The following is a 25,585-nucleotide window of genomic DNA, read 5'->3' on the forward strand; positions in this document are numbered from 1 at the left end:
TCAGCTTTGCATGATTGAATGCACCTCATCGGCAACCTGAAACATGGCTTCAAGACCGACTTCTGCCTTCTTGTTTTCTTCAGATATATTACATAGCCAGTCAGATGGCATCAGTTCAGCTTCATAAGATGACTGCATTGGAGGATTCTGGAAAAAACAAAATACAGTGAACTTTTGTATAAAAAATTACCATGACAGGATGTGTATTGATTCTGTTTATCCATTTATCCAAAAGCTTGAAAGATTGTCTGTTATTCTCAGTTAAAATAGCAAGTTTAACCAGAAGAAGAAAAAAAAAAAGCTACTACTTTGTCTTGGTTTTCATTAACCACCTTACTCTTGGCACACTTCCTTTCTTCTATTCATGGTCTATCCTGGAGAGGAGCTGGTGTATGCCTGCAGATGCATTGTCTGCACACCCTTTGCACCGCAGGTGTTAAATATACCCAAGCATTCAAATCAGAGACTTCTGGTCTTAGTAGGACCTGTGGGGGTACACTAGAACCACCCTCTTCACGTGCCACATATGTAACAGAAAATGAGAGAGAAAATCCACCCGCCTTCAGTTCCTTCTGAAACTCAAGCATTCCTGTTGTGTATAAACCCAGTATAAACCACAACATTTTTAAGCAAAAGAAAAAGGTCCATATGCTGTAAATGTGCATATGGACAACACAACTTGAGGAACTCACCGCTTCTTAACCAATAACATCATTTTCCTCCTCAAGCGACTGTCCATAGGCACATCTACACAAGGGGTGCCCCCCAGGGATGCCCCAGTCCCAGGAGGAGTGGGAGTTCAAATACCGATGACAGCAAATACTGTAAAACTGCCCTGCCTGTCACAGCCTCACATCTGGACTCTCCTGTCATGACAGGGTCCCACAAAGGCACAACCCAAAGTCTGCATCAATCTGCGTAAAAACCCGACAGAATTTCAGGTCAGAAACCCTTCTTGTAGAACCTACAGAGACTGCCTTTGCCATCACAGATCAGGTCTGAACACTACTAAAATTTTTCACTGTAATGACATCACAGGACGACAGGACACAATCAGCAATCCAGTGATGATTTTTTTAGTAGAATTCATATATATCGAATAACCTTTAAAACAGAACGAAGACAATGACAGAGTTTTTCCAAAGCATCAAGTCCTACCCAAGTGAAATAATAGATGACATTTTAACAGCCAGTGTCTGTACTGCTACTTCTTCTGGAGGTGACTCAAAGGACACTAGAAGGGTCATTTCTTCTGACAAATACAAGTCATACAACGATGTTGAACAGAAACTCAGGTCTATTTAAAATACAGCCTTCTTTTGGAAGAGATCCAGCATGAAGGATTAGTCCTTAGTGCCTGACTATCCTTAGACCTTCTAGCTGAGGTCATGGTTAATGAAAAGCTACTTCCAGAGACGAGTAAATTAGAAACAGGAAGCTGCAGGATCACCTACTAGAAAAGCCGTATCAGATCAAATGCCAGTGAAGGACTTGGTCTCTCCCTGAAGGAGATACCACAAAGAGATGAGATCCCGTCTCCTGGGTGTGTGAAGTCAAGTCCTAGTGTGGATTTGTGTAGATGTGCCAGTTTGTAGATAGCCACAAACTGTGGAGGGTGGGGGGAAACAGAGGGGAAAATAAAACCTGGAATTTGAGAAATTTAGGTTAAGTTAAGCAAAATCTTTTCATTAAAGGCTAAGCCACCTTTATGTTTTTATGAGATAGGTTCAAACATTATGCCTCTCATTTGATTTTTTTTTCAGTTCTATTTTTTAAAAATGTTAACAAGGTGTTTCATTTCTGTTGCATTGCTTGTTTACTGTCGTAAGTAGTCAGGATTTTAATTAAGATCTGGGTTACCAAACCGTCCAGGAATAAGATCATCCCTGCCAAAAACCGACCAACCAACCCACCCATACTGAATCTTTTTCTGCCTCTTCTTAGGGGACCTCAGCTTGAAGCTGTTATAGCACATATTGTCCTCTTGGATGCACTACAGGATCTCGTATGTATTTCCAACAGGAGAAAGGAGCCACACAAAGGTACAATTTAAATCCTTTTAGTTCACCTGGAAAAGATATGACAGACGAGGATGGGGGGGGGGGCAGCAATGAAACAAGGAAAACCAATAAAAGATTGAGAAGTCAGGGCTTGAAAGACTAATAGCTTGCTGGTCATGCAAGCTCAAGAGGAAAAATGGTCTGACTTAGCAAAAGTGGTGAAAGAGAAGATGGGCATTTCACTTATAAGATTAGCATAGCGTGAGCAGGAATTAAAGCACAACCACACCTTTTCAGGGACTGCTAGCACTACACAAATCTGGCTTGAGTGCTTGGGCAATCGGAATTCAGACTTGATTTCTTTTTGAAATAACATGGCTGATTATCATTCCTTACTACAAATAGAAAGTTTTTCTTCTTTTTTCTTGCACGTTTATTTCTTCCATTTCCTGTTACCTCTTGCTTCAGTTCCACAAGGAAATACTGACAGCTTAATAACCATGGTAATAGCAATAATCAAACAGCAGGGCTGCTATTAAAAAAAAAAAAATAAAAATGAGGTGAGGGCAGGAAAAAAAAAATAATCGCTGAAATCCAACATGTAGCCTCAGTTCACATCTATGATAAAGCAGTGGGGAAGTATTGAGCTAATGGTTGTGAGCTGCCAGCACTGCTGCTGCAGAAGATAGCAGCAGGTCTCTCAAAAGACTCATTCCTACCCAAGGATACCGATTCATCACACTAATCCAAACCCCACTTAAGAGAATCCTAATGGAAAATGGGTAAGAAGTTGTACCCGAGCTCCCTGTTTTGTAACCAACCGTGATGAGAGTGTAATACAAACCTCTGAAACCCCGATTTCAGAAACCTGGTGAGATACACCATCATCAGCCACCATGTCTGGGTATAACCACCTCTGCCCCCTTGCCATTCCACGCAGTAATTCTCTGCAGCTTTTCCTGGAGAGCAAACTGCAGCCAACCAACCAGTTAGTTACCGGCCTGGTCTGCCCGTGTTCCAGGCAGGGTCACCTAACACTTTCAGCAGCTCAGGTGCGTACTGTACAAGCCCAGCAGCTGGCCTCCAAGACCCAGAAACTCCACCTGTCTTAATCTCTCCTAAACTTAAAAAGTGATGCTCTCTGCAAGACCCAGTAAGAACAGCACAAGGTTTAAGCTTCCTTGTCCGAGAGTGCCAGCTTTTCCTTCTGAGACCACAAAGCACCGTCTGGATCCAACAGAAACGGGGCTGGTAACCAGCTTGCTGACTGCTAGTGCGCCGATACGGTTCGCTGTCTTCGGGACTGGCCCGGCAGTTTCGTATAGGCTCTGCCACTCCTATCTAGCAGCGCACAGCGGGACCAAACAGCCTAAAACGCCCCGCAAACCACGCTTCAACAGCATTGCACTGAATTCCTGCAACTGGTGGAAGGTATTGAGTGGAACGATAGGAAATATACCATGCAATAGTTCTATTTTTTGTGAGGAACAATAAAAATGCTTAGTCAGCCAGGGCTGATGAATTTTACCGCTTTTGAGGATTTGTGCAAGTGGTTACTGATGGATGATCAATACGCCAGCCGGGCAGGATGCTCAATACTGCAGCTTGCCACATCCCCCAGCAGAAGTTTGGGGAAGTATATGCCCCAGAACACACAAAAGGCAAACTGATTATTCCCCACAGCTCAGCGAGAACCGCAGGCAAACTGCTGTCTTCTGTACCACCTGCACAGCCTGTCACCACGTTCCAGGAGAAATGACCTAGGCTATGCTAAGACTCGGAAATCTCTAGAAGTCCCGTTGATCCACGCGGTACGATAGCTGTGTTACCCTGCTCAGAGACAGCCGGTTACTGACCTGGTGGAACTGATACAGGGCACTGCTCGCCTTTGGCCTTCTCACGCAGAGGATCGCCTTCCCGCAGTCTCTGCCCAGATGCTCGGCAGCTTTTTGCTGGGGGTTTCCAGGAAACAAAGCAACCACTAGCAAGTGGCCTAAAGCTCTTCTGACTCCACACACTGCCCACGGACTTGCTTCTCCAAACAACTGAGTTTTACTAGACCCTTTGGACACCGTATATTACCCTTCAATCTAGCCACAACACCACCTTTGACAACTCCTTTGGAATGATTTACTATCCCATTGATCTCGGCCTTCTGAGATAAGCTATTTAATTGTGACTTCCCATCGCTCAGACGGATCCTCGCGTCCTGGATGAAAAAAGCAGCTCACGATCAAAGTGAGAGGACAAAGATGCACTGCGCGAAAAATAAATACTACAATATCGACGGCATGACTGGCTGTTGGCTATTTATAGCCTTACACTAACGTGTTATCCAGGCCATAACCTGCCCATCTTGGATAAGCTTATTTTTTAAAAAAACTCATGAATAAAAGACAAAGGTTGATATTTGCAAGACAGGAAACTGGATGATCAAGCTTGGGTAGGTCAACCCTTTTTCAACACACATAAGCATAACTTGCTTCGCTTGTCCTCTGTGAGGGGGGAAAAAAGTATATGTGTTACGCTGTAATAGAAAAGGAAGCCCTTGCATTCTTACTAAAGATCTTCTGATATCTGATAAGCCAGGCCCCCAAATAAGGTGCAGTTTCCAGTAGAATTACATAACGCATTTACAGGAAGTACTGGAGTTATCTTTAATAAGAGATCTCTGAGGCGGGGCCCATTCCAAAAAGTCACCTTAGTTTTTCTCGTTCAACAAATGAAACTCAGGACTGCAGGAAGCTGTCCGGGACAAAGAAGTGGAGCTGCTTCTCAGTATTTTCATAATATTAAAGAATCTCTTTTTGTCCAGGCAAGAACATTCTTCCAATACAAATGCAGGCTCATTAACTAAAAGTGATTCTGGTGAAGTCAAGCAAAAAAACACTCCGCTGATGAGGACACCCACTATGCTGCTACCCTGAAACCTAACCTGAATTACAAAACTACCCGTTTAACATTCAGTGGTTCTTTGAAATAGGTATTTGTAAACCACATCACTTTCACTTTATCAAGCAGATCAATTTTCAAATTTATATCCTTAATTTCACAAGTGTATAAACCTGCAGCTCATTCATACAGTCTCCTTCGCTTTCACCTCCTTTCAGTAGGCTACGCTCACCTGGAGAAAGCTGTCGTGGGTGCACGCTGAAGCAGTAGGACCAGCACAGCCAGCCAGAGGATCTGTGTGGGCTGCTGCTGAACAGCTCTGTGGTGTGGCTGCAAGAATTCAAACACAGCTATCAGACTGCCGGAACTTGTGTCTGGTGTGCAGTTCTATTGCTTACTTCGATTAAACATTTCAATAATCACACAGTAAGCGAAATTCCAGAAATTTATTGTTACCTCCCAAGTCATTTTAAGACCAATTTCTTAATCTTAAAAATACTTATTTTAAGATATGTATAGATATATTAAAAATATATATTGTAAAATTGATAAAACACACACATACATGCAGAAACTTCATCATCAGTCTTTTCTGTCTTAATATCACCTTTTTGACTTGGCTGCTTGAGTTTCTTGTCACAATACACCACAAAGTGCATTCACATAGCTGAGCCTAGGTGTTCATACACACATACACACTTGTGACCATGTGAATTTTAAGACTTACAAAGAAAATGAATTATCTTAACCCAGAGTGTGTCATTCCGAAGAATATCATGACTACTCCTGAACTACCACTCACCAGAAAGGTTTTCATATGTAAATGAACCCTACAGGCACAGATGTATGCCAAAGGCGCGATTGGACTTGCACTGTCAGGTGGCACCAATAACTAACATGTCTCACATGGTCTCCATGACTGATTTTTCATTATTAGACACTCTCGGATAATAAAGCTTCAACGCATTTCTTTCACCCGATTCTACTACTGTCAAAGGTTTTGCAGATAGCCGAAAGTAAACAGAACTAAATCCTTACAATAATTATGGTCTAAGGCTAGTGGGGAAAAAGAGACTTAGACGAGCATATTTTATTTTACTGACTTTTCAATAAGAATCATAATGAAAAACCAGGGAATTTTTTTGTCACGGAAGTTAACAAACAAGTTTGAATACACATAAAAAGAAATCTTTTCAGAAAGTTCTACTTTGATTTCATTTAATGGGACTTCAAAAGTGAAATGGAGAGTCAAGAATAAGATTGAACATACATTCTTCAGTTCTCTCACTTATTAAATACGTATCTTAAGGTTAACTATCACTTTCCAAACAAACTAATCTTGCTGCTGTGCTCTCATGATGAAGGAAACCAGACTTTTTCATGTGGACATCTGAAGAAACACGCTTTCAGCATTCTGTATGTTATAATATACAGAAGAAAGGATAGCGGAGAGATTAAGAGATACACAGGCACAGAAGTAAAACCGCTGAGACAGTCCTAGAGCGACAGTGAAAATTAAAAGATTTATCATACTCCAGTGAAATGTCACTTACACTCTCAGAAATGCTAATTAATTCACTGGAGGTTTCAAACGCCTCAGATTCCCTAAGTTTCTGCATTTTAGTTTTGATTACACCTTGCAAAATTTGGTATGTTTTCACCGCATTCTCACACCCACCTCCCACCCCAGAAGATTCTACCTGAGCAACATAGCCAAGTTATCCTTTAAACTTAAAGCAACGAGCGTCACCCAGTGAGAGAGCTCTCCATATTCATGTCTAAATCTACGCTGGTCTCCCTCAGCTCCCCTACAGGCAGTACTTCAAAACAGGCACTTCCAGGACACCAGGAATCTTACCCCAAGACAAACTCTAAACCGAGCAACGTGAATCGCACCCGAGACGCCCCTTTCCTTCCCTTGACTACGGAAGAGGGCTGGGGCCTTAGCTGAGATAGAGACAACTACAATTCATCATGATGAGTTTCAGCCTATGCTCTGTAACCATAGAAATGCAAAGCGGGGACCACCTCCCACCTCCCACCTTAATGAAGCAAGTATTCTGGATGAGGCTTGGAGCAACCTGAACTAATAGAAGGTGTCCCTGCCCACGGCAGGGGGGTGGGAACTTGCTGATCTTTAAGGTCCCTTCCAACCCAAACCATTCTGTGATTCTCAGGACACCTGCTCCTGGGAGAAGACTTAATAGTTAGCAGCTGGTAAGGCAGGCTCCACACTTTGGCCACCACAGTAATCTCTGCATAAGGGGCACAAGGCAAGGAGCACGTGGCAGAAGTTGCCTGTCTCTTAAACATTTAAGTGTGTCTACAAGAAATGCCCAGCTCCTCAGAACCCTTCCTTGACAAAAATGACGTTATGGAAACTAGCGATTATTGCCTGAAATGTTCTCAGCAGAGGTCTCAGAAGAGATGCACAAAAGATGTAATGATTTCACTGTGTAGGATTTCTAAACAGGGACAGATAGCTGTCTTTGTGAAGGTGCGGCTGCCAAAGGAGGAGCAGGCAGAAGGAAAGAATAATAACTGAGCTTTAGTTTGTTCAAGGAAAGGGTCACTGTTCTGAATTTCAGAAGTTTTAGGGAAATTAAACAAACACACCACAAAACAACAACAAACAGACCACCACTCCCCAGAAAATAACCTATCGTGATTTTTCCAATTCAAGGTAAGGGCAAGGAAAAGAACAGTAATTTGCTTCAACTCCTCTTCTGAAGAATAAAAACACTGAAGCGAGACTGATTTATTTTGTAATCAAGTGATTAAGTGAGACTGACAATTGTGGCAGAAATAATTTCGAAAAAAGAAAGGAGCCAAGACTTTTGTACTTTCTAGTCTTCAGTGCATAAAAAAATACAACAAAAAGAAGCTAAGCAAGAAAAAAAAATTTAGATACAAAAACAGTACGAGCAGAATGAAATATTCTACACCAGGAGTCCTCAAACTACGACCCGTGGGCCAGATATGGCCCCCCAGGGTCCTCAATCCGCCCCCCCGTATTTACAGAACCCCCACACCACCACCACCCTGCCGGGGGTGGGAGGGGGAAACCAAGCAGCCGCAGATGACTTCCGGCCACCTAATCCGCGCGCCGGCCCCCTGTTTAGAAAGTTTGAGGACCCCTGTTCTACACAATACGTTTGACTGATCTTTAAGGTTTAAAACCTTAACCTGGAAAAACATGAGACCAAGGCCTAGGATACTACTTCTTAACAAGGTCTCAGTGCTTTAATATCATTGTCCAAGTTTTGCTTAATTGAAAAAACAAAAATGAAAGTTAGCCTCACACCGACTAGTTTTGGACAAATGTCTTTCTCCTCGCCCTTTCACCTCAACAGAAAGGCTATCCAGAAAATCACCAGGGGACACGCAAAATCTGGAGGAAGGACACGAATAGCAAACAGAAACTCCTTTTGCTTTAAAGGTCCATCTTCCTTTTAGACTTGACACTTTCTAATTCTCACTTGAGATATACACATGGCAGAGTATTATAGAAAAATATTTGAAAGTCTCACTTTAAAATCTATTTTCGAAAAGCAAATGCAGAAATTTTTTTCCATACCTGTTGGATAGCAGGTTTGTGAGTACGGCACTGAAGATGCAGAGCTGCTACAATTTGCAATGGATGCGGCAACGCTTTGAGTCCCTTGCTGAAGCGGCAGAAGAGAAGCCACAGGCTGGAGTGTGTACGTGGCTCCCGTTGGAAGCGTCTGGAGTACCGGAAAGGCAGCCCCTTTATCTGGAAAAGCTGGGGAAGCCCCTTGCCCTGGCAGCAACCCAAGTGGTCCCTGCTGGATCCAAGTGGAAGGGACTGGAGTCGGACCTAATCTTTGTGCTGGTGAAGTGCTGGGGGCTCGGCACGAGGTTGCCGTGTAGGAGTAAGGAGGGAAAACACCTTGACCGTAAAGTTGATGAAACTGTCCTCCAGTCAGCAGTCCTGCAGTGGGTACAAAATAAAGCGAAACAAGTGTTAAGGAAAGGAGTTTTCACAGGCAAAGAAAGGCAATATGAGGAGCCAAGGCTCTACAACATGATTTGGGAAGACTGCCTTTGCTCCAGCATACTTAACCCAGAAAGGAGACTGTACTCTTAGACCCGAGCATGCAGGAACTGCTGTGCGGCACACGAGTGAAGCGCCAACACAGGTGTCTGCGTAGCATTCAACCTCCTTAAACTGGCAGTAACGAGTTACCCATATTTAGAAATGGGCCATACATCGGAAAGTGTAGTAACTTACTAAACCAAACAAAAGCAATTTTGAAAGTACTGTGTGTTAAATCAGACAATACATTTTAAAAAAGGGACATCATAAAGCAAGATTTGACCAAACTCCACTACTGACAGCTCACAAACAGCTAAGGGAAGGGCAATGTCAAAATCCTCCAAAGGACTTTGCAGGTACTTTATGACAAGTCATTTATTTGGTCAAGAAAAAAAATTCAAAGCCAGTTTTTCCTCAGTCAGCTCAACTAGTTCAGTGCAGACTAAAATATGCCAGACTTTGCCATTTTGTTATTTCCTAGATAGTCCTTTTATTCTTCTCTATTATTTTACAGTTTCCTCTCTCAGACAGTTACTGTTTCATGAAATGGTATTTGCTTTTATACCATGACAGCCCAATTTCTGTTTCGGGGCCTTTCTTGAAACACTGACAGTAACACCCCGAACGCCTGTGCTCATTGATTTCTCTAAGAACTACTGCATTTGTGACTCCCCTGCAGGATTGCATTTAGCCATGAGAATTACAAGTTTCAGGATGGTTCACATCAATAGGGTTGATCTAGAAGCTAGGCTTTCTCAGACCTGTAGTTTCCAATTCTCACTCAAAAGGTTTTTTAAAAAAAAATAGCCTCACATTTACCTCTGGCACTCCTCTGACGGACGCTAATTCAAGAAATCAGTAACATACAGTCATTATTCTGCAAGTTCACATTTAACCATTAAGAATCACTAAATAAATACCAGCTGACCCTGAAGATTTGCTAAGACTTAACGTATAGGACCGTTTATTTCCTGTTCAGTACTTTCACCATTTATAAACAGAGAAGGAACAGGGGTATGAAAATCCTTTTGTTTATATTTTACCTTTGGATAGGGACATGAAGATTATCTAGTTCTAACACATACACAAGACACCACAGGATGCCAAGTTACCCACCTCCCGTTGCTGTCCAGGAATTGTTCCTGAATGTTTAACACAGCGTTACATGCTGCAAGACATTGGGAACAGACTGACGCTTTGCAAACACAAGTATCTCTTATCTATCAAATTACCTCACATTTACAGCAAAGTCATGCCGCTGAATAGTCAGTACAGAGCGCAACAGTGCATTGTCAGCCTGTCAGAACTTGACTGCATAGAAACCCCAGTGTTTTCCTTGTTCGTCTTTCTAGAAAATGAGACTCCTAGAGCAAAAACTCTGAAACTGCAGCCATCAAAACAGAGGACAAAAAATGAACAGGTCATCTCTTTCTAATAATTTCCTTTACCAATGGTCTGCATTACATCAAACCACATGTCACTGAAGTCTGCAATGACTCACCTTAGCCTTAACAACGTTAACATCAAGTCATTACTTTAAATGCTTCCTAGCCTCCCTGCCGAAATAAGTTCCATCCCTTCTCCGATGCTTCATTTTGTTTTCTTGGTATTGCACGTGCAGTTCCACACACATCACGGAAAACACCACTTGAATTAGATGACAGTCCCTACCCTGACACAGTAACCACGAGCATGGTGATACCCTACTCTGCTCTAAATGCCAGCCGGTGCTGCAGAGAGCAGTACCGTCAACTGCTTCTCCCCTTCCCCTGGTCGCACAGTCCTGCCGCTCCTCCTACACCGCGCCTTACAGCTCTGCACCCACGGGGTGCATCACCCGGGTCCAGGAGCCAGCCACAAAAAGGCTGTTGAAGTCTTCTCCGATCGTTGCGCTGAACCAACATGTTGCTGTATCAGCTGCAAGGAAGATGACAGTTAACACGCCACCAAAGGAATGGGAAGCAGGAGTGCTCTTCTGGCAGCAGCCCACAGTTAGAGCAGCCCAAGAGCACTGCAAAGCAAGATATTCACATCTGCCTTACACAGCGCCAGCTACAAGGCTTTCGGGCCGATACAAAACGTGTGGAATAATCCTGAGGGCTCAGACTTGTCTTGGGAAAACTCAGATCCTCTCAAAGAGCATTAGAAAAAAGAAAACACGTTCTAGAGCTTTTCAGCAGTATTATTTTCTAATTAGCTCTCACCTACTCATGCAATCCGTTTTAAAAACTGCATAGCTTGTGAATTCTTTTTCAGGAGACAACCGACAAAAATCTTACTACCAGGTCTTGCCTCCTTTGCACAAAACTAACACGATGCTCTAATTATCACTTCACAAGACTCACTGTTTCGCACACAATTAATGACAGCTTATTAAGCACCCCTACTGATGGGCATCCTTACCGACGGGCAAGAAGCGGTAACGTTCATCTGGTAGAGCTGTGCCAGCTCCACAGAGATCGGGCAAGGGTGTTCTTAGTGTAGTACGCAATGGAGACTGTACTATAGTCTACAGGCAGCCTGAAATACATGTGAACCATGCTACTCATGCTTACTGGCAGCAGATCTACCTGCATAAACAACGACAGCTTCCCTACACCAGGTGAACTGAGATGCCACCGGCAAGGACAGGTAACCCTTCTCCCTCAGGGGAGTGCTGATTTCCAAATCCCATGCCACCCAGCGCTTCTCAAAAACCCACCAAGGCCCCACACGGCCCACTCCGACTCACCAGGCCTGTTGGCATTGCTGAGCGTCGAGGGCGGAAGCAGCGGTTGCCCGGCCAGTGGCGTGCCAAGCAAGCGCTGGAAGCGGTTGGGTGGGCGGCTGGTCACATCCAGGCCCGCTGCCATCTTCGCCTTGTTGCCTTTCGTCAGGCGCTTCAGGTGGACGAGGAGGTCGTGGCGGTCGCGGCGAAAGTGGGGGCTGCGGAAGCGATGCAGGGGCCCGGTGCCGTTGCCACCGTTGCCTTGTCCACCCTCTGGGCCCGGCCCCAGCACACCGCTCCCCGGCAACACCCCCACCTTGCGGAAGCCATAGAGACTGAGCTGTCGCATGAAGCTGCTGAAGTTCGTGGTCTTGAAGAAACCGGCGGCTGCCGCTGCCCCACGGCCACCCGGCTGCGCGGCGACGGCCGGCCCGGCGCCCAGCAGCTCGCACTCACAGCGCGGCCGGTTGATGACCAGCCCCCGGCCGGAGGCGCCCCAGCGAACGGAGCGGCAGCGCGGGCTGTTGACCAGCCGCCGCAGCCTGGCGGGGAAGGTGTCGGCACTGACGGGGACGGGCTGCTGCGACGCGTCCGTGTCGGTAGGTGGCGCCAACGCCGCGCTCAACCGCCGCCCCGCTCCTCCGCTCCCCCCGCCACGCGCCGAACGGCACGTGCCCCGCCTGCGAGGCGCCGCCCGCCGCGCGCGGCCCCCGGCCCTCAGCCCCGCCGCGGCGCTGGTCCGCGCAGCGCCCCGGTCCCTCGGCACGGCACGGCCGCAGCCCGGCCCCCCCTCAGCTCGCCGGTGCCCTCAGCCCCGCCGCCCCCCTCAGCCCCGCCATCCCCCTCAGCTCCCGCCGTCCATTCAGCTCCCCAAGTCCCCTCAGCCGGGCCATGTCCCTCAGCCATCCCCCTCCGCCCCGCCGGTCCCCTCGGCCACCCCCTCCGCCCCGCCGGTCCCCTCACCCCGCCGGCCCCTCAGCTCCGCTGCCACCAGCATCTCCCCTAGCTTCCGTGAGCGACCGGGCGGCTGAGGCCCGGGGCCGAAAGTTGCCGCTCGGGGCGGCCCCGCCGCCAGCCCGGAGCCGTCCCGGCGGCAGCCTGGAGGTCCTCGAACCACGGCGCGGGCGGGCGCCGGGCCGTGGAAAGCGGCTGCAGGCGGGGCAGAGCGGGGAGCACGCGTTCCGCAGCCCCGCGCCCCGCCACGGCTGCCCGCCGCACCGGGACCGCGCGCGGGAAAGGGGGCGGGGCCGCAGGGCCACGTGACACCTCGCATCCCAGGGAGGGGCGGGGCGGGGGCGGGTTCTGCTGAGCAGCCGGACCTGCCCGGGCCGCTGCGCTGTCGCGGGGTGCGGGCGGCGGGGACGGAGGGGACGGACGGGGGCGCGGGTGGCGGGGACGGAGGGGACGGGGGGGACAGAGGGGGACGCGGGCAGCGGGGGGCTGGGGAGCTGCTCCATGTGCCGGGGGTGCACCGGGCTGGTGCTTACCCCGCCGGGAGGAATGCTGCCGGCAGAGCAGGTGTTGCAAAGTGTCGGCTTAAAAACCACTGGCAGTTCACAAAAGGAAAAGCAAATTTATGAGGAGCGCAGAGGAACGCGGAACAAATCGGGAATTGTGTCACATTTGCCCTAAATCCCCCCAGACCTGTGCAGCTCTGATCCCCACGCCAGAACAGATCAGGTGGGGTTAAAATGGGGCAGAGAAAATCAGCAGCGAGGGTAAGAGCTAGCTTCAGCGGAAGGAAATACTGAAGAAGGAATCTTCAGAGGGGCGGTTATTGTATAAAAACATAGGGAGTAAAGTTGTAGTTAGCGTAAAGGAGGCAAGCACGACTACTGGAGGTTTTCAAATAGGAGAAATCAAATCAGGTACTTAATCACAGGGAAACCGGGGAACTAATTGCCACAGGATGTTTTGGGTACCACAATGTTACTTGGCTAAGGGAGGGTGTGGGGGTGTGCGTGTGTGTGAAGAAAAGAGAGAGGAAAAAAGAAAAAGAACAAGATTAGCTATATTCACAAAGGCCAGAACTCTTAAGCGGCACCTTTGTCACTGCGAGTGCTTGCACTGTGCGCTGGCACAGCTCTGAGGCGGTGCCTGAGCTGCACTGGTGCAGATCTGCCCTCTCCTCAGCCTTGTGCTGCCAGCTGTGACTGCAGGCAGACTGCAGGAACCAGCAGAACCATCCTTACCGCTGCAGAACAGGAATCTGCTACGAACCAACAGGCAAAGAAGAGCAGGGAGCCGGGGAAGGAAGAGTGCGGTGATCTCTCTCTCTGCTTGCATCTTGCCCACAGGTCACCAGCAGTGGCGGAAGAAAATGACATTCCTCTCTCTTGGCTGCCCTCAAAGCAAGACAGTAGCGAGAAGACTGAGCACCTGTGTGTTTCGTGACCTCAAGTACATTATCTTGGAGTTGTCGTAAAATTTCTTAGCAAGAAGGTACAAACCCAAACCTCTTCTTTAACTAAAGTCGTCCTTATTGCTTTGGTTTACAGCACAGCCCCTAACCACCAAGGCAAGTAAAAGCGCAGTAAGTTCCAGAAAGGGGGCAAAATTGAATAAACTGATGGGAAACCGTTCCTATTTTTAAACTGAAAGTAATATCCCTCTGCTCTTCCGCATAGCTGAAGTGAGGAAAATGGTGTTTGGGCGGGGTGGCTAACAGAGTTTCACACTTCAAATTAAACCAGAAGCAGAAATTTTGTCAATGTTGTCATCAAAGCTAAATCCAGCACCACAGAAGGATGTTGCTTTACCCAAGGAATTAACGGCCTGCGATTCTAGTAACCTCATGCTGTCGTCTTCCCAAGAGGCTTTGCATTTTTTTTCCCCTCGGTAATAATTTATTAAGAATTATGTTGCTCAGTGTAAACAGCTAAAACTTAAGTAAAGCATACTGAATGCAAATCTGAAAAATCCAGAAAAATGTCCACTTCACAAAAAATTCTTCTCGGCATTCCTGAGGTTGTCTTTTGCATTACTTCAGTGAAATGAATCTGGGTTTCTCTCCCCCTGTGCAGCGAGAGTGCCAGAAGACCATGACTACCTGATGGTGGGACAGGTGAGGTTTTTAGTGTATCATCCGTAACTCAGGGCAGAGCCAGCAATACGTAGTCCATAACTGAAATGCAGAGCATGATTCCCTAGAACTAACACACAGAAACATCGGTCCCTTTGGTACCACTGGCCATTCTTGACTTCAGCCACAAGAGCGGATTCATTTGCCACTTCATGGTCAGTGGGTTAAATTTGGTCCTGAGGACTTTAATCGTTACTTTGCTGTCAAAGATTGTTATTAGCCAAAGGTGATGGGAGCTGCAAGAAGAAATAGCTTATTACTAATTTGTGTTATGGACTCAGTGCTTTCCTTCTTTTTCACCCATGAAATTGCTGTTAGCCCACACGCCCCTGCGGCGAATGAAGAGACGGGACGCAGCTTGATGCAAGCAAATGTCAATTTATTGTACAGAAGCACGGGTTTCTATACACTTTCAGAAGCTGCGCGTTTGAAACAGATTGGTTCTTGAAGCTAAGCCTTGCATACTAGGCAATCCTTGATTGGTGGTTAACTGCCATCAATTAACAGAAAGGTGTTACCTTTCCTTGGCGCCATCCTTGGCGCCTTCTGTCCCCCACTCCCCTGTGCTCTGTAAACATGCCTCATCATGTTAATCGTTGTCTAGACAAGCTCGAGCACATTCCCCTCAGCTAACGGATTGCCACGCATGGTCCTAGTTTCCAGCCCGCTCCGCTCCTGCATCTCCCCCTTCCTGTTGCACAAAAAGAACCCCTGAAACCGAACGAGTAAAAACAAGGTATAAGTAATAGAACAAATAAAAAAGCAACTAAGACACATTATCAATGGCAAAATAACCCACTGTCTCTGTTCCGTACAATTTTACAATTTCCCCTTTTTGTTTTTGAACAGCTAGTACCAGGTTTGCCATGTTCTGCAGGGCCCTTGCAAACATGACAGCAACCAAGGTAATAGCAAACAAACAATACTGCCAATTGAGTGAATGGATGCCAAAAAGGCTGACATTTTCTCAGATTTTGATAACATGTTGCTGCAATGGGGCACCTAAAATCCACGCAGCACATACCATCAAAATCCTCACAGCCATGTCCTTGAACCAACAACAAAAAGCAGCGGCAATTTTGACTCACATGCTTAACCGCCTACCAAACAAGGTGATTTAACTCTTTAATGCTTTCCCTGCTGTTACTCCGGATAAGAGAAGAACCGCTGCAATACGTTCCCATCGTAGCCTCCTACTACATTAGCATCAACAGAAAGACAATGATCGACATTCAAAGTGTAAACAGTATCATCTTCTTTTGGATTAACATTATACATAGGTGGAAGGGCACACCAAACAAGAACTGGTTCAGTCAAAAAGTTTGAAACATAGCATGCCTTCTCTGAACATACCTCTGGGGTCATTCCCTTCATTCCCTCTTTTTTTATGCAAAGAGAAACACTTCCACCAAAACAGAGAAGCCCCTATTTACATCTCTGAGCCAGGACACAAACCGCAGCTGTATGCTCCACCAGGCTCAGGGCAGAAATCGTTCATGTAGTTACATAGCTATATATCACTACAAGTATGCAGACACCTATTAAACACTAGATAACCATGTTTATCTTTCCTAGTCTCCTTCACAATACCTAGTTGTTTTCTCATCTCTTGTTAGGTCAAATATTCTCCAGCTTCCTCTCCTATATCTCTCTTCAGACATTCTCTGTCCTCCTCTTTTTTGCTTGTTAATTGCGACGAGGCAAAGGTTGTGTGTAGCTGGGTGACCATGACCTGATTTATGTTACAATCAACTAAACACTGAATATAGGAAAAAAAGGTATGGGAGACATAAGGCAAACATCAATAAGGTGGTTAAAGATAATTATAATAAATCCTGTAATACTTTTCAGTCATGGCCCAAAGTTTCCCAGCTGTGAGAAGAGACCAAAGGCATCCCGCCCCTGGCTCTGTTGCAGATCTTTGTTTTAAGGCTTTTGAGTTTTATATACTTTTGTAAATTAATTCACAGTGGTCACTCAGATTCACGTAACACATCCTATCAAAGTCTTCACACTTGTGTCCCTGTGCTAATAATAAAAATCAATAGCAACTCGGTTCTGTAGCAACATATGATGGACAGAATCAACATCTGTTAATGAGCCAGAAAAAAAAGAACAGTATTTGTAGTATTACTTTGTGTAGCAAGCTAGCAGCCTAATTTACTAAGCAAGTTAAGAGCGTGTACTATTCTTACAGAAGAGATTAGAGAAGCAAAAATGTGTTATGCTGCATTCCAGAACTCAGCCTGAGAATTACAGTCTGCTGTGAGTTCTGCGTGACAATCATTTGACACATGTTGGGGTTGCGATTGTGAAAGTTGCCCGTTTACAATTTTCATTGCCATTATCACAGCCAGTTGTTTTAAAAGCAACCCTTGAGCTTCCTGATGTTCGACTTGTTGCAAAATATTCTGAAGCCAATCAATCAAGTTAGTATTAAAGTTAGTGACTCTCTAGGACCCTGCAAGACTGTGGCAAGACTCCCGCATCCTGACTGCCTTAATAGCCATCTCATTCATTTGCAAACAGCTGTCCCTGGGATACCTTGCCTGAGTCACAGAATCGGCACAGTTAATTGCTCCAGCTAACTGCTCATAGTTAACAGCAATTCCCCGATTAAGGTTTTCAGTCAAGGCCACTACACATAGCTCACAAAAATCAGATAACCACATCATATACTGTATCAGTTAGTACCATACAAAGCAATGACTTCCAATCATGCAGTGTGAGCCTATAAGGCTCTGCCATCACTTCAAGAAGGGACATAGCAAATGTATTATGAATCCTCCCTTCCCGCACTGCTTTGCTTAACTCTGTAACAGCCTTGTATTGCACAGGCTGCCACTCTGCAGGTTGATTTGTCTGACAAAATACTGAACATGCCCTAGCGACTCCCAAAACCCATCACTTAAGTGTTTCCCACTTGCATTCCTGCCACCAATCCCTCAGACCCCCTTTCACCCTCCCCCAAAATACAATCAATGCATCAGGAGAGACGAGGGGGTGGGGAAAAGGTCTAGCTCCTTTTCCAGATCTATAGGACCTGGATCAAAAGGTTTATCAGTGTCAATGGAATCATTGTCCGAGTTGTCCTGTTCCCGTGCTCGGTCCTGTGTTGTGAGGGTCGCTGCAACCAGTGACAGAAGCTTTGGGGGCAGAGGAGGTGTGGACAGAATCGCCATCACTGATGGTGTCTTGAGAAGAGTCGCGCTGTCGGTGGAATTTACAGCTTCCTCTGGTTTAGCACCGTTAGTAGAATTAGTCCACACTTGGCAAAGAGTAGTCAGAATTTGCCACCAAGATGCTAAATGCATTCCCGACACAGAGTTCCCCTCCGCGGCAGCATCATACAATTGTCTGCTGTATGTACACACTTTCATTCTTTCAAAGTCTCTAAAGTTTCTTGGCTGCTCACCTGTCTCGATAAATACAGGCGTTATCCTCGGGGTTTAGGTTGTCCGCCTGGTCCAGACAGCAAGACGATCGTTCAGCCAAGCCGTCTCCTCCGGAACGCAGCCCTCTTCCACGAGCTGTCTTTTTTCCGTCCTTATTCTTCCAAGGCTTCGGAACACCACCATAGGGGTCACCATTTGAGGAGATTGAGGCACGGACTCCCTGATCTGACTAGAAGACCCTTTATGAGTCCATAAACGTCTCCTTCTGGGGACGAAGCCTGATTCCCCATTACGGATTTCCCACAGCTCACCTCTCAACTCCGGAGGGATTTCAGGCCGGCTCCTGCTTCCTTTCAGCAGATCATTCAGAGTTCTGTGGGATTCGCTGCATGTCGCTCAGATAGGTGATTCGAGAGCCCTTCACGTTAGATCCTTAAACGCATCGCGTCGGAGTCACCAATTTGCGGCGAATGAAGAGACGGGACGCAGCTTGATGCAAGCAAATGTCAATTTATTGTACAGAAGCACGCGTTTTTATACACTTTCAGAAGCTGCGCGTTTTAAACTAATTGGTTCTTGAAGCTAAGCATTGCATACTAGGCAATCCCTGATTGGTGGTTAACTACCGGCACTTAACAGCAAGGTGTTGCCTTTCCTTGGCACCATCTGTCCCCTACTCCCCTGTGCTCTGTAAACATGCCTCATCATGTTAATTGTTGTCTAGACAAGCTCGAGCACATTCCCCTCAGCTAACTGATTGCCATGCGTGGTCCTAGTTTCCAGCCCGCTCCTGCAGTGCCAGAAGCTGCAAATGCCAACCCAGCTGTTGTGGACTGGGTTAAGGCCGTGTGGGTTTTTTCTTGGCCTGGAGAAGTTGGAGGAAGGACCGTCTGTGGCGTTTAACGTGGTCTCTGGAGCCGACCGTGGGAGGATCTTGCTGGGCCGTGGGTGCTTGGGTATTGCCATGGTTTTAAATGCACGTGATGCCAAGCAGTAGAGAGCTGCCATGTGCTTAGGCTCTGAGGGAGGTCGGGTATGTCGGGTGGAGGAGAGGAGGGGCTGGTAGTCCCCAGCCTGTGGTGCCCCGCAGTATGGGGCGGGATGGGAGATGCCCTGGCAGGACCCTGCTAGCTGAGGAGAATTGCTGGGTGTGAGGGAGGAGGGACTGCTCCTGCTCTGCATCTGTGACAGACCACTAAGCCCCGCTCCTACAGCGTGGTGGTACTGCAGCATGGTTCTGTCCTCGGTGTCGTGGGGGCTTAGATGGCTCTTAGCTGCCAGAGGAAACAGGAGGCCAAGAGGGCTGGGGTTAAGGCAGCGTCAGCCCCAGGAACAACTACTTGACCGATCCTGTAACTGCATAGATATGGGTGTCCTTGACAGCTGTACCCTTTCTTGTCTAGGTTGAGATGTTGTGCCGATACCTTGCAGAGTCAGGTCTGAACCTCTGTCCGGAATCTATCCATCCTTCTGTGGCACTGTCTTCTGGCAGTCGCAGCCTTGGATACTGCCTTGTTGACTTCCATGTCAGAGATTCCCCTTGAACTGTGATTAACTTCTTGAGGCTTGTAAATTTTCTTCTGCATGTACACAGAGACAGCTGTCTGCATTAAAGGGTATCATAGTATTAAGGAAAAAGAAAAGCTAGGAGGCATCACACTTGTTAGGGCCAAAGATTTTGCTTTGTTTTAAAAAAGCAATGGGAGGAGAACAACTTACTCTGCAAGTAACTGCACAGTTAATGTCTCAAAAATGCAGGCATTTGAAATGCTGTCTTGCTTCAGAGAAGAAGTAGAGAAGCAGTTCAGAGTTTGGAAGTGAGATGTAAACTAAACAAAGTGAGAAAACGAAATGGGTTCCCAGCATGGGTATAAAAAGGGGGACAGCAAAGCCAGGGTTGTGCGTTCAGGTCTGTGCTACCAAAACCAAAATGAAATCGTTGTTCTCCCCTACAGTGTGGGACTGCATTGCTCAGAACGCGGCAGGGGAAACACGGACAAAAGGAGCCACCTTGATTTTCCTTCTTTCTCATCGGGAAACAAATACGAAGCCTGTTCTGGCTCAAGAAGACTGAGCTGCCTATTTGGGACTTCATCAGGTGTCAGTGGGTAAGTGATCTGACTGCAGTTATTTGTTAGAGGATGTTTTGGTAGCATCTAAAATGATTGAGTGTTGCAGTCAGTCCTTTCTTGAACCGAGCGCTGGAGTTCTTCCTCCATGGGTTAAAATGGGGGTAGTGAAGGCTCCTTCTGCACCCCCTCGTATAAGCTGCCTGTGGCAGCACTTCCCCCCCCTCCCTGGATCCTCACTGCAGCTCTTTGCCTTTGCTGCAGCTCTGTGTCCTCTGCAAGACAGCAGCCGTGTCCAGTTATTCTGTGGGTTTGATGGCGTGGGTGCAGCAATGATGACAGGAAAGGTGCTTCTGATGTGCCTGTTTCAGACCCTGTGCAGGGGTTTTGGTGTTCAGAAGCTGGAGAGTGCCTGTGCTGTCAGGGTTGACCTCGGAGCCCGCAGCAGGGCTTCTGGGGGGCGCTGGCTGACGGTGCTCTGTGTCCTTCTAACGCTGCAGCAAAGGAGAGGTTAATAATGCAAGGTGCCTGCTCTTGCCCGCGGCTGTAGGCTCCTTTGTTTCTGCAGGAGGAGAAGAGCTGTGTAAACAGTGTTTCCCCGGGGCTGGGGGGAAGGATTTTCAGCCTGGGTGGAGCAGCTCCCTGCATGAACCAAGTTCTCTGTGCCTCTAAAAGAGAGCAGGGCCACCAGCCTGGTTTGGTCAGACCGCGCTAGGATGGAGCAGGGTGGCTCGCTTGTGCGCTGCGCTGTGCACGAGTGTGATCCCCTGTCTGCTTCCTTGGGACTAGCTGCAGCCTGTGCTGCTGGGCATGTGTCTGTCAGGAGCGCAGGCAGCCAGCTGGGAGCCAAGTGTGAACCGGGAGGGATGGCTCCCAGCTGAACTGGATGGTGGCAGCTGGATGCTGTGAAGGAGAGCAGAGGTGAGCTGCTGGGGCAGGGGGGGTGTTGGCAGGGGAGGAGGGGCTTGGTCCCTGCGGGAGCAGAGCTGGCTGTGTAGGACCCCAGGAACAGAACGGAGAGGGGGCAGTGATATAAACCCTGTACCCCCAAGTCCATGGTCGTGAGCTTGGATGGTGCTGTGATTTTCAGCCTCTGGGCTCTTTCTGAAAGTGTGCGTCTCCCCCAGGGGAGGTGGCTAAGCCCTGTCCCGGGGAAGAAGCCTGGAAGAGACTTGGTTGTCCTTCCCCTTCCCTGTCTCAGCTCCGCCTGTGTGTCTGGGCGTCCAGCTCTGTGACAGGGGTGGTCTGCCTTACATTTCCATCTCCAAGCATGGCGAAGCCCAGAACTGGGTCAGAAAGCGGTGGCTGCAGTCTTCTACATCCTGCAGGGCATCCTGAACCATGTGTGTAGGCTTGCCAAGTGTGGGCACCCATACCGACTGTAACTTCAGGTCCGTGGCTGCTCGAAAATGGCAGCTTGGCAGGGCTGTCTGGTGTCTGTAGCCATCAGGAGCCGTGGCTCTGGTGAAAAAGCTGCAAGACCAGCTGGCTGTGGCCTCCCTCTTGTCGTCTGCCAGCAGGCTGGCTGACAGCACACACCAGCCGTGCCATCTCCCCAGCCTGCTCTCTGGGAATGCAGTGTATTCCTATCCCTCAAAGTCCCCGTGAGCTAGAAAAAAAGAATAGTCTGCACTGTTCACCTTCCCTGCCCTCAGAAATGAAGCAGCTTTGGCAGAACGTGTGTGTTTTGCAAAATGCTGGAGCACCCCAAGGGCTTTGCGTGCAAAACACGAGCGAATCAAATCAAGCTGCCTTTAGCAGAGAGCGTGGGTCCCCTTCTGCTGGATCACCAGGGTCTCTGCAGCTCCCCTTGCACGGGGCTGCATCATCTCTTCCCTGCTGCCTGCCAGGGTTTTTGTCTGGGTGTTTAAAGGCCCTGGCAAAGGGAGTTTGCCTCCCGTGGGGCTGGGAGCGGGTTGTGCAAGGGGGACCCACGCTCTCCCTCCAGTGACAGGCACTGCAGGGAGGCTGAAGAGCCTGTCTGAGCTGGGGCCCTCTGGGTGCTGTGCTTCTCTAGCCTGGGTGGCTGGAAGTAGCTCCTGCAGACCATCTTGGCGTGCTCTTGCCGAGCGATGACCTCTTCAGTGCTGTAAGCTGGGATTTCCACAGCGACAAGCTGTGCTGCTGTGGGTGCGCTGGTGTAGTTGCCCTCCAGTTGATGGGCGTGGGTATGTCCAGCCCAGGGTCTGGCAACAGCAGATAGAGATTTGCCTCCATTACATGTGAGAGTTGGGATGTGGGAAGAGGAGCAAAGGAGAAAAAGGCTTTGAAGTCAAGGTGTATGCATTAAAAAAACAAACAAAAAAAAAAAAGCCCCCCAAAACTGAGCATGTTTCTCTCTGTCCAGCATGCTTGAACTCCCCTGTCCCAGGCTTCTCTTGTACTGTGAACTCTGCTTTACTTTAGGTTGAACCTGTCTAAGAAAAAAAAATAAACTGGCTAAACTTTGTGCAGAAAACTCTAAGATCCCGATGGGTCTTAACCTATACGAGAAAACAGAGTGAACTAACCCTATTGCAATGTCCACGTGGTAAAATGGGGGTGAGCAAGCTGACCTGTGATCGGAGGCTGACGAAGGAAGGCGCTGGCTGGGAAGAATGGTGGGTCCTGCCTTCCCTGCTTCCCTGCCCTGCGTTTGCCTCTGCCAAGTAATGACTGGCTCATCTCGGTGGCAGTGCAGGGAGCACAGGCTAAAAGTGAAGTGGCCCACGGGTAGCGTGTAACTCTGAGATCAAAGTCCGGAGGGAGGAGGGTGAGCCCTGGCTGTGCAAGGCACCGGAGGGTGATGTGCTGCGCATCGGGGTGCCTTTTTATTGCATGCCTTTGTGTTTTGTTGCTCAGTCCTTGGAAAAGACTGTGCTGAGGATCAGACGTGGCCCCGTGTCCCTTTCCTGTACCAGGCTGAGCCTTGCCTGAAGGGCTGCAGTTACCCAGGATTGCAATGCTCGTGTTCCCAGGTGCAGTGCGATAATGGCTGTGGGCCTTCTGAGGTCCAGTTACTTGGGCAGAAGCCTTTTTGAGAAGGAAGTATGGGGAAGACTAATATACAACACAAATTCTTTTTGGATGATTATTTCACACTCTGCGATCCCATGGCATATGCCCAAGGCTCAGGCTTTGAGGTGTCCTGCTTGGCTTCTTGATGAAATACCAGCGATGCTCACTCTGAAGTGGGAATAAGTCTCCAGCTGTCTGATTTGGAAGTGCTCTCGTTTGCCATCTTACGCAGCTCCATGTTTCCCCTGTGGTCTCACCAGCCAAAGAAGCAGTTCTGTCCTCCTAGCTGGAGGAGCCTCTGTGTCCTTGAAAGGAACGTGAGGGATTCAAACAACACTCAGCAAGCAGTGACCTCCCTCGAGCCCTGTGTCAGACCCTGCACAAGGGCAGGGCAGAGGCGCCCAGGTAAGTGCATCTGTCTGAATGGACCACCGGTGTGCCTGGTGCCCGAGCTCCTCAGCGAGGGCGTAAGGGCACCTGTGGGCTCTGTCAAGAGTTGAGAGCTGTGTGTGATGCTGTGCTTAGCAGGGTTTGCTGGCTGCGGTGCTTCCCCGAGGACAGGTCAGTTGTGCTGGTTTGTGCCCGGGTGTGAGCCTGCGCCGAGAGCCCCGCCGCAGGCAGGCTGCGAGGGGCGCGGTGGCAGCGCAGCAGGTGAGCTGCTTGAGCTGGGCTCCAAGTTATCCCAAAGTGAGCAGGCCAGAAGAGCAGCTGGTCCCTTCTGAGGGCAGTGCTGGCACCTCTGTGGGTTGTGTGGCTTGATTTTTAGGATCTGTTGTCATAGTGGGTGTTTCCAGATGGCGTGTGGCTCTTGGATGATGAGTCTGGAGTGCTGGCTTGCTTTCTTAGCCCCGGGGGAAACCCTGTGGGTCCTGCCATGAATTTCTCTAAGGGCTGCCGCCGTGTTTTGTGCTGAGACGGGCAGGGCTGTGGCTGTGCTGAAGCTGGGAGGCTGTGTTGGAGGCAGTGTGGCTGCATGCTTGCTGTGGGCGTTGCACGCGTTCCCTGAGCTGCTGTTGGTTGTGCCCAGCAAGTGCAGGGAAGCGCGGCTGGTTCCAGTTGCCCTGGGGCAGGGGTAAGTGGGAGCTCCCTGCTGAAGCCGTGAGCTGGTGTGGTAGCTGGGCACAGCTGGGCTCCTGTTTGTGGGTCCCCCTGGGCTGGCAGAGGCTGGGTGGGAGCCGGCTGGGTGCTGAGCATCCCTGCAGCCCTCTGCTGTGCCTCTCCGCGTCCCTGCCGTTGCCACGGTGGCATCGGCCACTGCCCCTGCCGTTGCCACGGTGGCATCGGCCACTGTCCCTGCCGTTGCCACGGTGGCATCAGCCACTGCCCCTGCATTAGCCACTGTCCCCGTTGAAGTGGCAGCCAGGACAAGGGGCTGGCTGTCAGCGCCGACCGGGAGTGCGCGGAGTGCGCGGGTGTCCCTGCGGCCCCACCGGTGAGGTGGCGGGTGGCTTTCGGTGCCGGGGCCACCTGCGGGTGGGAGGGCTTGGGAGCGGGGCTGGGGGCAGCTCGGAGCGGGGACACAGAGGCAGGGCTGTGCCTGGGCCGGGGTGACACGGCTCCTGCCAAACGCCTCCCGGCAGGACGTTGTGCCCATCTTCCGGCGGGGTCTGTGTCCCTGCAAGGAAGCTGCTTGTGGGGGGGAGGGTTTGGGGGATGTGGCTGCCTGTGGAGGGAGGGGGGGGCTCCTGAGGCACCTGGAGGCTGCAGACATCCCTTGTCAGGCACCGGCAGTTGGAGCCCCTTCTCCTCCCCTCCCGAGCCGGACAGGGAGCGAGCTTTGCTCCCCGAAAGAAAACTCGGTTCTTCCTTGCTTCCCATTCCCACGGGGTGTCGGTGTGCCTGCATCCGGACTGGGTTAACCGTGGAGGGGGTGGAAGCTGCCTGCTTAGCTGCTGCTGCTCTCGCCCTCCTCATCTTGCTTTCTCCCTGTGTTGCCCCGTCTGTAAATGAGGGGTGAGATGAGTTGTTCTTGCTCTGTCTACAAAATGCTGTGAAGGCTCGCGATGAAAAATTGGACAGATGGCCCAGGTAGAAGTGACTGCAAAGCTCACTGCTTTCCTTGCATTTTAAATCCATAGGTGACTTTCTGAGAAAAAGCAATTTGTGTATACATCTAGAGAAAATGCAGAGGCTAGAGTGCTCCAGGAGGGAGCAGATGATTCTTAACAGGCTGTCCAGCCTCACCCCTTCACTGAAGGATGAGCAGTAACTTGGTGGTGAAGCCAAAGCTTCCTCTGTAACACCTTGGGGTTGCAGCCAGTGCTGTAGTATTACAGCAGCAATCCAGAAAATGCAGAATATTTACTCTTCTGGCAGCCAGTAATGTGTGTGTGTGTGCTGGAGAAGCAGGCAGAAGGCTGGATCCAGCCCAGGCCGGCTTGGGGGG

General features: G+C 48.9%; 1 protein-coding gene and 1 pseudogene across 1 annotated transcript; one reads left to right on the top strand and one right to left on the bottom strand.

The window, feature by feature from the left end:
• On the bottom strand, positions 1-21,545 carry LOC129735142 (heat shock factor protein 5-like). Its single transcript, XM_055700500.1, has 5 exons — positions 21,457-21,545; positions 11,681-12,198; positions 8,470-8,844; positions 5,125-5,222; positions 1-147 (listed from the first exon to the last, which is right to left on the bottom strand). The coding sequence occupies exons 1-5, from the start codon at positions 21,543-21,545 to the stop codon at positions 1-3; spliced, it is 1,227 nt and encodes a 408-aa protein (XP_055556475.1).
• The window catches only part of LOC106630800 (hydrocephalus-inducing protein homolog), a 111,610-nt pseudogene continuing 104,962 nt past the window's right edge, over positions 18,938-25,585 (top strand).

Source organism: Falco cherrug, unplaced genomic scaffold, assembly GCF_023634085.1.
Source record: "Falco cherrug isolate bFalChe1 unplaced genomic scaffold, bFalChe1.pri scaffold_41, whole genome shotgun sequence".
In the NCBI taxonomy this organism is placed as follows: domain Eukaryota; kingdom Metazoa; phylum Chordata; class Aves; order Falconiformes; family Falconidae; genus Falco; species Falco cherrug.

Coding starts and splice junctions, on each gene's coding strand:
- LOC129735142 (XM_055700500.1), bottom strand. CDS start 21,545: ATGGTTCAGGATGCCCTGCAGGATGTAGAAGACTGCAGCCACCGCTTT. Junction 8,845..11,680: donor CAGCAATGCCAACAGGCCTG/GTGAGTCGGAGT, acceptor TACCCACTGCAG/GACTGCTGACTGGAGGACAG. Junction 148..5,124: donor CCCACGACAGCTTTCTCCAG/GTGAGCGTAGCC, acceptor TGTTTTTTCCAG/AATCCTCCAATGCAGTCATC.